The sequence below is a fragment of the Macaca nemestrina genome, chromosome 20, assembly GCF_043159975.1.
Source record: "Macaca nemestrina isolate mMacNem1 chromosome 20, mMacNem.hap1, whole genome shotgun sequence".
Lineage (NCBI taxonomy): Eukaryota > Metazoa > Chordata > Mammalia > Primates > Cercopithecidae > Macaca > Macaca nemestrina.
The window spans coordinates 19,427,943-19,442,247 of NC_092144.1; the positions used below are offsets into that span (position 1 = coordinate 19,427,943).

Genomic DNA, 14,305 nt, shown 5'->3' on the forward strand with positions numbered 1-14,305 from the left:
ACAGGTGTGAGCCACTGCGCCCGGCTTTCCTGTATGTTTTCTAATAGACTTGTTAGTTATGTCTAAGTATTTTGTTTAAAATATATTTTTGGGCCAGGAGCAGTGGCTCACGCCTGTAATCCCAGCACTTTGGGAGGCAGAGGTGGGAGGATCACGAGGTCAGGAGATCGAAACCATCCTGGCTAACATGGCGAAACCCTGTCTCTACCAAAAATACAAAAAAAATTAGGCAGGCATGGTGGCGGGCACCTGTAGTCCCAGCTACTCGGGATGCTGAGGCTGGAGAATGGTGAACCCGGGAGGCGGAGCTTGCAGGGAGCCAAGATCGCGCCACTGCACTGGAGCCTGGGCGACAAGGCAGGACTCCGTCTCAGAAAATGTATATATATATATTTGTATCATTCAAGAAAATAATCCAACTGTATTTTATCAGTGTTGATATTCAGTTTTCAGCATCATTTTTTTGAAGAGATTACTTTTCTCTATTTTGTACTCATGGTAACTTTTTGAAAGATCATTTTATCATATGCAGAAGGGTTCATTTCTGAGCTCTCTAGTCTGGTCTTTCATCTGTTTATCTTTGTGTCAGTATCACATTGTTTATGTTACTGTAGCTTTTAACTGTAGGTTGTATTGACATCTGTGAAGAATAAAATTTTTTGACCCCTGAGCAAGAATATGTTGAAGAGTGTGTTTTATATTCACATATTTTTGAATTTGCCAGTTTGCCTTTTGCTTTTAATTCCTAGTGTCATTCAATGTTTGTTAGAAAACACACAATGTATAATTTTAGTGTTTTAAAATTGATTTATTGTTATTTTAAGATAAGATCTTACCAACACCGAGGCTGGAGTGCTGTGCCATATTTTTGGCTCACTATAGCCTCAGCTTCCTGGGCTCAAGTGATCCTTTCACCTTTGTTTTGTGAGTAGCTTGGACTACAGTCGTGCACTACCATGTCTGGTTAATTGTTTGCTTGTTTGTAGTGTTGGGATCTCACTATGTTGTCCAGGCTGGTCTCAAACTTTTGTCCCTAATGGATTCTCTTACCTAGGTCTCCCAAAGTGTTAGGATTATAGGCAAGATCCACTGCACCCACACCCAGTCAGTACTTTTAAATTTAATAAAACTTGGTATGTGTCCTAACAGAATATACCAGATGCAAACAAGAATATTGTGTATTATCTTGGTTTTGACTGGAGAGTTTTGCATGTGTCTGTGAAGCCTAGTTGGTCTATAATATTATTTGCATGTCCATGTTCTCCAGACCTCATGCTGCAAAATGAATCCTCAATGTTGGATGTGGGATCTGGTGGGACATGTTTGTGTCATGGAGGCAAATTGCTCATGAATGGCATGGTACATTCTCTTTGTAACCAAAACTTTACACTCTATTAATTCAGTGACAGCTGGTTCATTAAAAGAACCTGACTCCTTCACCTCACACTTCCTGTGTCTCTTACCATATAGTATGTCCAGTTACTCTTTACCTTCCATCATGATTGTAAGTTTCCTGAGACCCTCACCAGAAGCAGATGCTGGCACACACTTCTTATAGTCTGCCAAACCGTGAGCCACATAAATTATTTTTCTTTAAAAATTATGCACTCTCAAGTATTCCTCTGTATGCAAAATAATATGGTCTATAATGTTTCCTAAGTTTTCTGTTTCTCATTTTTTCTCTGAATTTTCTATTTATTATTGCAAATGGGGTCTTGATGTCTACAATTATTATGTTGCTATGTATATCTTGCTTCACTTTTGTCAGTATTTGCTTTTTATATTTTGGAGCCCTGATGCTATGTACACATATACATATAGATAGATAAATAATATAGTTACAGATTCCTGGTAAATTAACTCACTTTGCCATAATATAATATCATTCTTTGTCTAATGGTAGTACTTGACCCATAGCATATTATGTCTAATACAATCATGACCACTTCACTCAATTGTGGTTACTATTTTTATGAAATACACATTTTTTTCCTTCTGTTACTTTCAGCCTATTTGACTCAATGCTACAATGAATCTCTTGTATGCAGCATACTATATGCTTTTAAAGAAACCACCGAGGCATTCTATAGCTTTTTTTTTTAATGTATTTATTTATTTTGAGATGGAGTTTCACTCTTGTTGCCCAGGCTGGAGTGCGATGGCGTGAGCTCACTGCAACCTCCGCCTCCCGAGTTTAAGCAATTCTCCTGCCTCAGCCTCCCGAGTAGCTGGGATTACAGGCACCTGTCACCACACCCGGCTAATTTTTTTGTATTTTCAGTAGAGATGGGGTTCCACCATGATGGCCAAGCTCGTCTTAAACTCCTGACCTCAGGTGATCTACCCACCTCTGCCTCCCAAAGTGCTAGGATTACAGGCATGAGCCACCACGCCCGGCCTCATTTAATTTTGAGATAGGGTCTCACTCTGTCAACCAGGCTGATTTGCATGATTCACTGCTGCCCAAACCTCCAAAACTCAGATCATCCTTTCATTTTAGCCTCTCAAACAGCTGGGTTACAAGGATGTGCCATCACAGTCAGCTAGGTTTTTTGTATTTTTTGTAGAGACAGAGTTTTGCCCTGTTGCCCAGGCTGGCCTTAAACTCACGGGATCAATTGATCAGCCTACCTTGGCCTTCCAAAGTCCTAAGATTACATTTGATTTTATTAAGTAGTTTAATTAATTCATATTTACAATGATTAAAGAAATGAAGTTATTACCAGTTAGATTGTTATTTTACGTGTTTCTAGTAGTTATATTCTTCTCATCTCCTGTTTTACTTTCTTAATTTTCATTTAATTTTGTACTGTCATGCTTTCATTATTTTTTAATCTCCTTTTGCATACTTTCTATAAATATTACCTTTGTGATCATCTTGAAAACTGGAGATTATATACATCATAAAATTAAAACTATATTTCAATCTCATAACTTCAATTGAATACAAAAACTATGCCTCTATGTTTTACAGTTTGTTATTCATATAAAAATTATTTTATATGGTATATCTATTAGATTTATGCAGATTTACATATTGTTTCTTATATTTTATAAAATCACTTTAAAAGTTTTTATGGCCGGGCGCGGTGGCTCAAGCCTGTAATCCCAGCACTTTGGGAGGCCGAGGCGGGCGGATCACGAGGTCAGGAGATCGAGACCATCCTGGCTAACACGGTGAAACCCCGTCTCTACTAAAAAATACAAAAAACTAGCCGGGCGAAGTGGCGGGCGCCTGTAGTCCCAGCTACTTGGGAGGCTGAGGCAGGAGAATGGCGTGAACCCGGGAGGCGGAGCTTGCAGTGAGCTGAGATCCGGCCACTGCACTCCAGCCTGGGCGACAGAGCAAGACTCCGTCTCAAAAAAAAAAAAAAAAAGTTTTTATGTACCATCTTTTTTTTTTTTTTTTTTTTGAAACTGAGTCTCTATTGCCCAGGTAGTACAATTTTGCTGATGGCATTATTCCCATTTGACAGCCTTTTTTTTTTTTAAATAACTTTAGCAATATCACAGTTTTTTTCTGAGGTACAAAAATGTTTTAAATAAATTCACTGGTGTTGGGCGCAGTGGCTCATGCCTGTAATCCCAGCATTTTGGGAGCCCGAGGCGGGCAGACCACCTGAGGTCAGAAGTTCGAGACAAGCCTGGCTAACATGGTGAAACCCTGTTTCTACTAAAAAAGAAAAAATTAGCCAGGCATGGTGGCGCATGCCTGTAATTCCAGCTACTCGTGAGGCTGATACAGGAGAATCACTTGAACCCTGGAGGCGGAGGTTGCAGTGAGCTGAGGTTACATCATTGCACTCCAGCTTGGGCAACAAGAGTGAAACTCTGTCTAAAAAAAAAAATTCACTGGTTATCTTATGTGACTATGCTTATAAATGGAACATCATTATGTGATTTTTGAAATTTTGTTTATATGTGTGTTTGTTATAAATACACTTGTGTGTATCTAAGTTTGTTTATACAGTTTTTCATGTTTACATCATATTTTCTTTTAATAAATTTTTCAGTTATTTTTTGTATTTTTTATATCCACAATTTTTGGTTTTTGGTATTTTAGTATTTCTTTTTATTCTCATTTTTCTGATTTTCAGTAGTTGTCTGGGTTTCTCTTTTTTTTTTTTCTTATACCGAGTCTTTTTCTGTCACCAAGGCTGGAGTGCAGTGGTGTGATCTCAGCCAGGCTGATCTTGAACTGCTGACCTCAAATGATCCACCCACCTCAGCCTCCTAAAGTGCTGGGTTTACAGGCATCAGCCACCGTGCCTGGCCTTTTTAATTTTATTTTTGAGACAGTGTTGCTCTGTTGCCCAGGCTGCAGTGCAGTGGTACAGTCTCCACTCACTACAACCTTCCCCGCCCAGGTTCAAGCAATTCTACTGTGTCAGCCTTTCAAGTAGCTGGGATTACAGGCACATACCACCATGCCCAGCTAATTTTTGTATTTTTAGTAGATACAGGGTTTCACCATGTTGGCCAGGCTGGTCTCAAACTCCTGACCTCATGTGATTTTTCTCACCTTGATCTCCCAGTGTGTTGGGATTACAGGAATGAGCCACCAACACTGGGCTGTTCAATTCATTTGGAATTTTAAAAATTACTTTATATACTTTTTGTGGATGCTTTTGAAAATTTTATAATTTTTTTGATGGGGCCATGTTGTTTTACTATTTGGTATACATTACAATCTTTGATAGAGATTTGGAAATTAACAAAAAGCTACCTGTTACAATCTTTATAATATAGCTTTGTCCTGGTGTAGTCTGAAATCAATTGTCTTGGCTAGAGATTCTGGGAATTTCTCAAACATGTTTTTAGGATGAATCTTGTCTAAAATTTTGTGTTTATTGTTTAGTTAAATCAGCTTATTTGTATTTCCTCTTAATAGTCAGTAATCACTTGCTATCACTTGCTACACCCATTCCCTGTTTGGGGTACTGCAGTTTCTCTGCTTCTCTATAATTTACCTTTAGACGCAGCAAACTGTCATTCCAATGTATATCACCATTGTTTTCAGCATTTTATGTCATGGGACACATTATCTGGTGTCTAAAAAAGCCCCTAGAAGACAGAAATAAAGATGTATGTACCAATGTACATACACTGTTTTTTAAAAAGGAAACCAGGAGTTGGCACAATTTACATTTTTGTGTGTGTGTGTGAGACAGAGTCTCACTCTTACCCAGTCTGGAGTGCAGTGGCATGATCTTTGCTCGCTACATTCTCTACCTTCACAGTTTGAAACAATTCTCCTGCCTCAGCCTCCAAAGTAGCTAGGATTACAGGTACCTGTTACCACGCGTGGCTAATTTTTTTTGTATTTTAGTAGAAATGGGGTTTTATCGTGTTGTTCAGGCTGGTCTCAAACTCCTGACCTCAGGTGATCCTCCTGCTTTGCCCTCCCAAATTGCTGGAATTACAGGCATGAGGCATGAGCCATTATGCCTTGTTGGCAATTTATTCTATTATTATTATTATTATTATTATTTTGAAACAGAGTCTCGCTCTGTCGCCCAGGCCAGAGTGCAGTGGTACAATCTTGGCTTACTGCAACCTCCGCCTCCTGGATTCAAGAAATTCTCATGCCTTGGCCTCCTGAGTAGTTGGGATTACAGCTGCCGATGACCATGACTGGCTAACTTTTTGTAATTTTAATAGAGATAGGTTTCACCATCTTGGTCAGGCTGGCCTTGAACTCCTGACCTCAAGTGATTCACATCAGCCTCCCATAGCACTGGTATTACAGACGTGAGGCACTGCACCAGGTTGGCAATTTACTTTTTTTTTTTTTTTTTTTTTTTTTTTTTTTGAGACGGAGTCTCGCTGTGTCACCCAGGCTGGAGTGCAGTGGCGCGATCTCGGCTCACTGCAAGCTCCGCCTCCCGGGTTTACGCCATTCTCCTGCCTCAGCCTCCGAGTAGCTGGGACTACATGCGCCCGCCACCACGCCCAGCTAGTTTTTTGTATTTTTAGTAGAGACGGGGTTTCACCATGTTAGCCAGGATGGTCTCGATCTCCTGACTTCGTGATCCACCCGCCTCGGCCTCCCAAAGTACTGGGATTACAGGCTTGAGCCACCGCGCCCAGCCGGCAATTTACTTTTAAAGGCACAGTGTTATGCTGGGGAGCAAGAAGAGCTGTTGCATATAAGTAACAGACTTTTCTTTATCTTGTTTGTGACTGTTTGCTTTATGCTCACCCGGGGCCTTTCACACACTTAACTCATTTATAAATTTTTCACAAATGTATTTTGGGCAGTATGCTTTTGTTACATTTATATGTCCAGGAAGAAATTACAGCTTGAGGTATTTTGCTATGTCATCTTGCTTATGTAGTTTTTATAACTTTATAAGTTAGATTTGTAAAGTGTATTTATCTGAGTCTACCAATTGCAGTAATGTGTTTTTGTTGTTTCTTTCAGTTATGTGTTCTCATTTTGCCCAAGACCTTCAGCCAGAGCAGAGCATAAAAGATTCTTTCCAAAAAGTGATACTTAGAAAATTTGAAAAATGTGGACATGGCAATTTACAGTTTAAAAAAGGCTGTGAAAGCGTGGATGAGTGTGAGGTACACAAAAGAGGTCACAATGGGCTTAACCAATGTTTGACAACTACCCAGAGCAAAATGTTTCAATGTGGTAAATATGGGAAAGTCTTTCATCAATTTTCAAATTCAAAGAGACATAAGAGAAGACATACTGAAAAAAAAACTTTGAAATATGTAGAATGTGACAAAAATTTTAACCGGTCCTCAACCCATACTACACATAAAAAAATTGATACTGGAGAGAAACCCTACAAATGCGAAGAATGTGACAAAGCCTTTAAGTACTTCTGTACCCTTACTACACATAAAAAAATTCATACTGTAGAGAAACCATACAAATGCGAAGAATGTGGCAAAGCCTTTAAGTACTCCCATACCCTTACTACACATAAGATAATCCATACTGGAGAACAACCCTACAAATGTAAAGAATGTGGCAAAGCTTTTAACCATCCTGCAACTCTTTCTTCACATAAGAAAATTCATACTGGAGAGAAACCATACAAGTGTGATAAATGTGGCAAAGCCTTTATTTCATCCTCAATCCTTCGTAAACACGAGAAGATTCATACGGGAGAGAAACCCTACAAATGTGAAGAATGTGACAAAGCCTTCACCCGTTCCTCACACCTTACTATGCATAGGATCATTCATACTGGAGAGAAGCCATACAAATGTGAAGAATGTGGCAAAGCTTTTACATGGTCTGCAGGCCTCCATAAACATAGGAGAACTCATACTGGAGAGAAACCCTACAAATGTGAAGAATGTGGCAAAGCCTATACTACATCCTCAAATCTAACGGAACATAAGGCAGCTCATACTGGAGAGCAACCTTACAAATGTAAAGAATGTGGCAAAGCTTTTAACTGGTCCTCAGACCTTAATAAACATAAGAGAATTCATATTGGACAGAAACCAAGAATGTGACAAAGCTTTATTTTATTATTATTATTCATTTATTTTTGTTTGAGAGCGAGTTTCGCTCTTGTTGCCCAGGCTGGAGTGCAATGGTGCAACTTTGGCACACCACAGCCTCCGCCTCCTGGGTTCAAGCGACTCTCCTGCCTCAGCCTTCCTGAGTAGCTAGGATTATAGGCATGCGCCACCACACCTGGCTAATTTTGTATTTTTAGTAGAGACGGGGTTTCTCCATGTTGGTCAGGCTGGTCTCAGACTCCTAACCTCAGGTGGTCTGCCTGCTTTGGCCTCCCAAAGTGTTGGGATTACAGGCATGAGCCACTGTGCCTGGCCGACGAAAGTTTTTAAGGAAGTTCTTAACCCTTATTACGCGTAATTCATACTGGACAGAAACCCTACAAATGTGAAGAATGTGGCAAAGCCTGTAACAAGTTCTCAGTTCTTTTATTTTTATTCATTTATTTATTTTTTGAGATGCAGTTTCACTCTTGTGACCCAGGCTCGAGTGCAATGGTATGATCTCAGTTTACTGCGACCTCTGCCTCCTGGGTTAAAGCCATTCTCCTTCCTCAGCCTCCTGAGTAGCTAGGATTATAGGTGCCCACCACCACGCCCAGCTCGTTTTTGTATTTTCAGTAGAGACAGGCTTTTGCCATATTTGCCAGACTGGTCTTGAACTCCTGACCTCAGGTGATCCACTCACCTCGGCTTCTAAAGTTCTGGGATGACAGGCATGAGCCTCAATTCCCAGCCACAAGTTCTCAATTCTTAAGAGACATGGCGATAATTCATGCTGAAGAGGAACTCTACAAACCTGAAAGATGTGACAGTGCTTTTCCCAACACCTCCAACTTTTCTACGCATTAAAAAAAATTATACTCTGTGAAACCATAGAAATGTATGAAATGTGACAGAGCCTTTATATGGTTGCCACACTTTATTGTAGGTAAGGTAATTCATACTTCCAAAACATGCACAAGTATGAAGAATGTGGCAAAACTTTTAATCAGTGCTTACACGTTATTTCATAGGAAAGCTATTATCCTTGAGAAAAATTGTACAAATATAAAGAATATGGAAAAGCCATTAATGCCCATCACATCTTAGTCAATGTAAGATAGTTCATAGTTATTAAAAATAAAAGAGAAATTACTGTGGAAAAAAATCTTTCAGAAAATATAAGCCTTTAAGGTGAAGAAGAGTATTGATTCTGAAGACAAGCATTACAAATATAAAGGGGTCTGTAGTACCTTTGCTTGTATTACAGATCTTTTTTTTTTTTTTTTGAGACAGAGTCTCGCTCTGTCTCCCAGGCTGGAGTGCAGTGGTGGGATCTCGGCTCACTGCAAGCTCCGCCTCCCGGGTTCACGCCATTCTCCTGCCTCAGCCTCCCCAGTAGCTGGGACTACAGGCGCCCGCCACCTCGCCCGGCTAGTTTTTTGTATTTTTTAGTAGAGACGGGGTTTCACTGTGTTAGCCAGGATGATCTCGATCTCCTGACCTCGTGATCCACCCGTCTTGGCCTCCCAAAGTGCTGGGATTACAGGCTTGAGCCACCGCGCCCGGCACTGTATTACAGATCTTGTTGCACGCATTTTGTATGAGAAGGAAACCCTAAAGCGGTTGCCAAGCTTTGTTCAACATCGGGGAATGTATATTGAAGAAGATTCCTGCAAATGTAATGAATTTGGAAACACTTTTTAGATAATTATTTGTGACCGGGCACGGTGGCTAATGCTTGTAATCCCAGCACTTTGGGAGGCCGAGGTGGGAGGATCACCTGAGGTCGGGAGTTTGAGATCAGCCTGACCAACACAGAGAAACCCCATCTCTACTAAAAATATAAAATTAGTCATGCGTGGTGGCACATGCCTGTAATCCCAGCTACTCAGGAGGCTTGAACCTGGGAGGCAGAGGTTGAGAGTCGAGATCATTGCACTCCAGCCTGGGCAACAAGAGTGAAACTCCGTCTCCTAACAAACAAACAAAAACTATTTGTGTATAACTAAAAGTAGATTTTTAGAAGCATTGTAATTACATTAAAAGTATACTTGTTCCAGCCGGGCACGGTGGCTCACACCTGTAATCCCAACACTTTGGGAGGCCGAGGCAGGTGGATCATGAGGTCAGGAGTTCAAGACCTGCCTGGCCAAGATGGTGAAATCCTGTCTCTGCTAAAAATACAAAAATTAGCTGGGCATGGTGATGGGCGCCTATAATCCCAGCTACTTGGGAGGCTGAGGCAGAGAACTGGAATTGCTTGAACTTGGGAGGCGGAGATTGCAGTGAGCTGAGGTCACACCATTGTCCAGCCTGGGTGACAGAGCAAGACTCCATCTCAAAAAAAAAAATAAAGTATACTTGCTTCCTTAAAAAATTTTTTCTGAAAAGTGAATAATGATGTAATCCAGCTTTCAAATTACTTTATGCTATTATTTTGTTCTTACTGTATTCACATGTGAAAGCATATGTTCAATTTTTGCTGCATCAGATATATTAGCGATACTTTTTTATTAGTTGGGCGTTTATGACCTTTTCTATACAAGTAAGGACATTAAAATGTAAGATGTATGATGAAAATATAAGTGGAGAGGCTCTTTGTAGTTAACCTATATTAAGTAATGTATAAGGTAGGTGTTCAGAGTAATCCTTTTCTACATTATAGTGAGAAATAATTATAGAGAAAAGTATATTAAACTAAATTAGTATATTGTACTTGTACTTTTATGTAACAAAATGCAGTACATTTAAAAATTGTTAGATTATGAGTGAACTTAATTTAATTTGATGTTCTTTTACTATGTTAAGACTATTGTGCATTTAATGAAGCATTATTATGCCACTAACTAACCTATCCCACCTTACTCAAAGGTGTAGGTAAAAGATGGTAGCAATATACTATTTGGTACATAATAAAGTAATATCTTTACTAATCACTTTGCCAGTGGCTTTAAACAGCAAATGAATGTAAGAATATTGTTCCTATAGGTTAAATTTTTATTTTCAGGAGAAAAGAACAATTATTGGAACAAAACAAATTATTTTAATAAGGTGGTTAATAAAAAACTAAGCACCTCCAGAATGCTGAAAGCAAATCTATGCTTTCTGCTTTGTCTTTTATTTATTAATGTAAAATTTTATGGCTTATGTGTCAAATTTTTTTCAGAATCTGCCTATTAAATTATAGGCAGCTTTGTCTCCAGAAACAACACTCTTAAGTATAACAATAAAAGCCCTCTTCAAACAGAAAACAAATAATCATTGTTAACACTTATTTTAATGAAAATTCAACCAAAATCAAGTAATTGGATATATTTTTATTATCCTATGTGTGTGAATGTATAAAATGATGCATAAAGGAAAAATAATTTAAGCCAGAAAAAAAGATGTTAAATAAAAATATTTGTAATGAATAAAACTCTAAATTAGTTAATTATTATTTGCAGGTGATATCTTTGTTTATGTAGATAACAAAAGCAGCAGAAAATTTTCACGGAGTCTCTATCGCCCAGGCTGGAGTGCAGTGATGCGATCTCAGCTAACTGCAAGTTCCGCCTCCTGGGTTCACTCCGTTCTCCTGCCTCAGTGTCCCCAGTAGCTGGGACTACAGTCGTCTGCCACCACGCCCAGCTAAATTTTTTTTTGTTTTTTGTAGAGACGGGGTTTCACTGTGTTAGCCAGGATGGTCTCGATCTCCTGACCTCGTGATCCGCTTGCCTCAGTCTCCCAAACTGTTGGGATTACAGTCGTGAGCCGCGACACCCAGCCGTGAGAAGCTTTTAATAAGCATTTAAAAGAAACTAGGGTTACTTGTTATGTTTAAAATATATGCTATTCTCACACAAAATGAAACTGCTGCAATCCAACTTGAGAAGCCAAGTTTTACATTGTTAAACACAGAAAATATAAATGTATACTTTGCAGAATAGGGTTAGGCACTCTGATATGTGAAAGAAAATATTAGGAAATAAACTATGTTATTCTTTAGATATAGGCTGAAGAAAGTAGATGAAAATCCTGTAATTCCTTCTTGCCTGCAGCAAACTTAAATTTATAAGTAACTATTTGGGTAAATATAGAGTGCCTATTAATTATGTAATTTACTTCAGGCATAACATGCAAATTCTAACATATTGTCCTAAATATGTAAATCTAAAATTACAGACAAATTTGAAATAGAAAACAGAAGGTATAGGGAGAGTGACATCAGTAAGATGAAAAGATTAAAAATGCCCTATTTTGATATCCCCTTACAGCAAAAAAATAATCAGCCATCCCTGACAAAAATGCCTTTATTGGCTGGGCACGGTGGCTGATGCCCTTAATCCCAGCACTTTGGGAGGCTGAGATGGGCAGATCACGAGGTCAGCAGTTTGAGAAACAGCAGCATGGCAAACATGGTGAAACCCTGTCTCTACTAAAAATAAAAAAATAAAAAAAAAATAGGCGGTTGTGGTGGCACACGACTGTAATCCTAGCTCCTCAGGAGGCTGAGGCAGGAGAATTGCTTAAACCCAGGAGGCAGAGGTTGCAGTGAGGTGAGATGGCGCCATTGCACTCCAGCCTGAAGGAGAGAGTGAGTCTCAGAGAAATAAATAAATGCCTTTATTAGAGAACCAGGCATTATGGCTCACACTTGTAATGACAGCTACATGGTACATCAATGATGGAGAACAGCTTCAGGCCAGGATTTCGAGACCAGCCTGTGTTATGTAGCAAGATGTCATCTCTAAAATAAGTGCCTCTATGAGAGATTTGAGATCCAGGGATGGAGTTGTGAAACTCTGTTAAAGCTTAAGGTTGAGAAGTGTTCTATTCAGAAGGCAGGCCCTCATTCAGATGGAAAACTACCTGACCACTGTTCTTGGCTACAGACCAGGAAAGGGTTCACCCAACTTGGTCCCACTAAGAATTCTGAACTTACTCTGTAATCATCCGAAACTCCTCCCAGCCACAGTCTGGCAGACGTCTTCCCATTCCAAAGACCTGGAGGAAGGCACATATTTATAGCCATGCAGGCAGGCCTGCAGACCTTGGCCTGTACAGGGGTCCCTGAAGTGGTTCAATTACTCAGTTTCCGCAGACCCAGCAGCCTTGTGACCAAGCTACAACCCCTCTTCACTACAAATTCAGAGGGCATCTCATCACCCTAAGGGCCCAACAAAAGACGATCTTTATCTTCTAAAATCAGTGTGTGAAAACTTGAAGAGGTGTTTGCTCCATCAACTTCAGACACCAATACAAAGCTATATTATGCCCATTGTCAATGCTTCTATTTTAATGTAGCACTGGAAGTATGTGGCAGAAGAATTAGTCAAAAAATGTTTTTAAATCCATTGAAATGAAAGAAAAATGAGTAAAAAGTTGCTGTTTGCAGATTATACAATTTTATATTTAGAAAACCATAAATAGTATATTAAAACCTGTCTAATAAATACACTCAGTAAATTAGCAAAATACAAAATTAACATACAAGTATAAGTATGGTTTCATTTACTTAAACTATCTGATAAAATAGAGAAACAGGCTGGGTGTGGTGGCTCATGGCTGGAATCCCAGCAGTTTGGGAGGTCGAGGCGGGTGGATCATCTGAAGTCAGGAGTTTGAGACCCCAGCGTGGCCAATAAGGTGAAACTCTGTTTCTACTAAAAATATAAAAATTAGCTGGACAAGGGGCCAGAGATTATAAGGGGCCTAGAACGGTCTTAAGAGGACCCAAGCCTCCATCTGGAGGGCCAAGGCCCTCAACTAATAAGCCCCCTAAGGAGTACAGGGGGGCAAGGGCAGAGAATGCTAAGATTGAGAAGGGAGGACAAGATGTTACCAATGTGGAAAAAACACACCACTTCAAGAGGGAGTGTCCTGAACTAGAGAGAGAGAAACTCTCACACTCAGGACTTTTGAGGAACAATAGGGGAGTCAGGGGCCCCACCTTTTTTATTTTGAGTCCCACCAGGAGCCCTTGATAAATTTGGAGGTGGGACCTAAATGTGAATTTATCACCTTTCTTGTCGATTCAGGGGCTTCACCCTCCTCTGTTTGTTTCCCTTCACCTGGTCTCACCTGCTCTTCCAAAGAACTTTTAATCTCTGGGGTAAAAGGAGAAGGATTTACGCAAAAAAATTTTAGAAAGCACAGAAGTCAGATATCAAGATTGATTTACCCATATTCAATTTTTATTAATTCCTGAAGCAGGAACTAATCTACTAGGAAGGGATTTAATGTTAAGGCTAGGCATAGACCTTCCAGTGGGCCCTAAAGGAATCCTCACTTTCACTACACTTAACTGCTGTGGATGAGAAATATATTCATCCTGATGTCTGGTCAAAGGAAGAAAATAGAGGGATGCTCTAAATCCCTCCAATACATATCAAACTAAAAACCCCTGGGGAAATAGTAGGAGAAAGCAATACCCCATTCCTTTAGAGGGCAGAGTAAGGCTGAAGCCTGTAATTGAGGGTCTCGTTAAAGATGGGCTTCTTGAACCCTGTATGTCTCCTTACAATAACACCAATCCTGCCTGTCAAGAAATCAGATGAATCATATCAATTGGTGCAAGAACTTAGAGCTATTAATCAAATAGTCCAGACCACTCACCCCGTTGTTCCCAACCCTTACACTATTCTTAGCAAAATTCCATATGATCATCGATGGTTTACAATGACAGATTTGAAGTATGCCTTCTGGGCATGCCCATTGGCTTAGGATAGCTGAGATATATTTGCTTTTGAGTGGGAAGACCCCCTATTCGGGGCAGAGACAACAATATTGATGGACGGTCTTGCCCCAGGGTTTCGCAGACTCCCCCAACCTGTTTGTTCAGATCCTAGAACAA

The 14,305-nt window shown here is 39.8% G+C and overlaps 1 protein-coding gene across 1 annotated transcript in view; it reads left to right on the plus strand.

Moving 5' to 3' along the window:
* LOC105489711 (zinc finger protein 486) overlaps positions 1-11,834 on the plus strand; it is a 28,712-nt gene extending 16,878 nt beyond the window's left edge. The window contains exon 4 of the mRNA XM_011754718.3: positions 6,425-11,834. Coding sequence (XP_011753020.3) covers positions 6,425-7,479 — 1,055 coding nt within the window. The 3' untranslated portion in view covers positions 7,480-11,834. The remainder of the gene's footprint in view (positions 1-6,424) is intronic.
* The last annotated feature ends 2,471 nt before the right edge of the window (positions 11,835-14,305 follow it).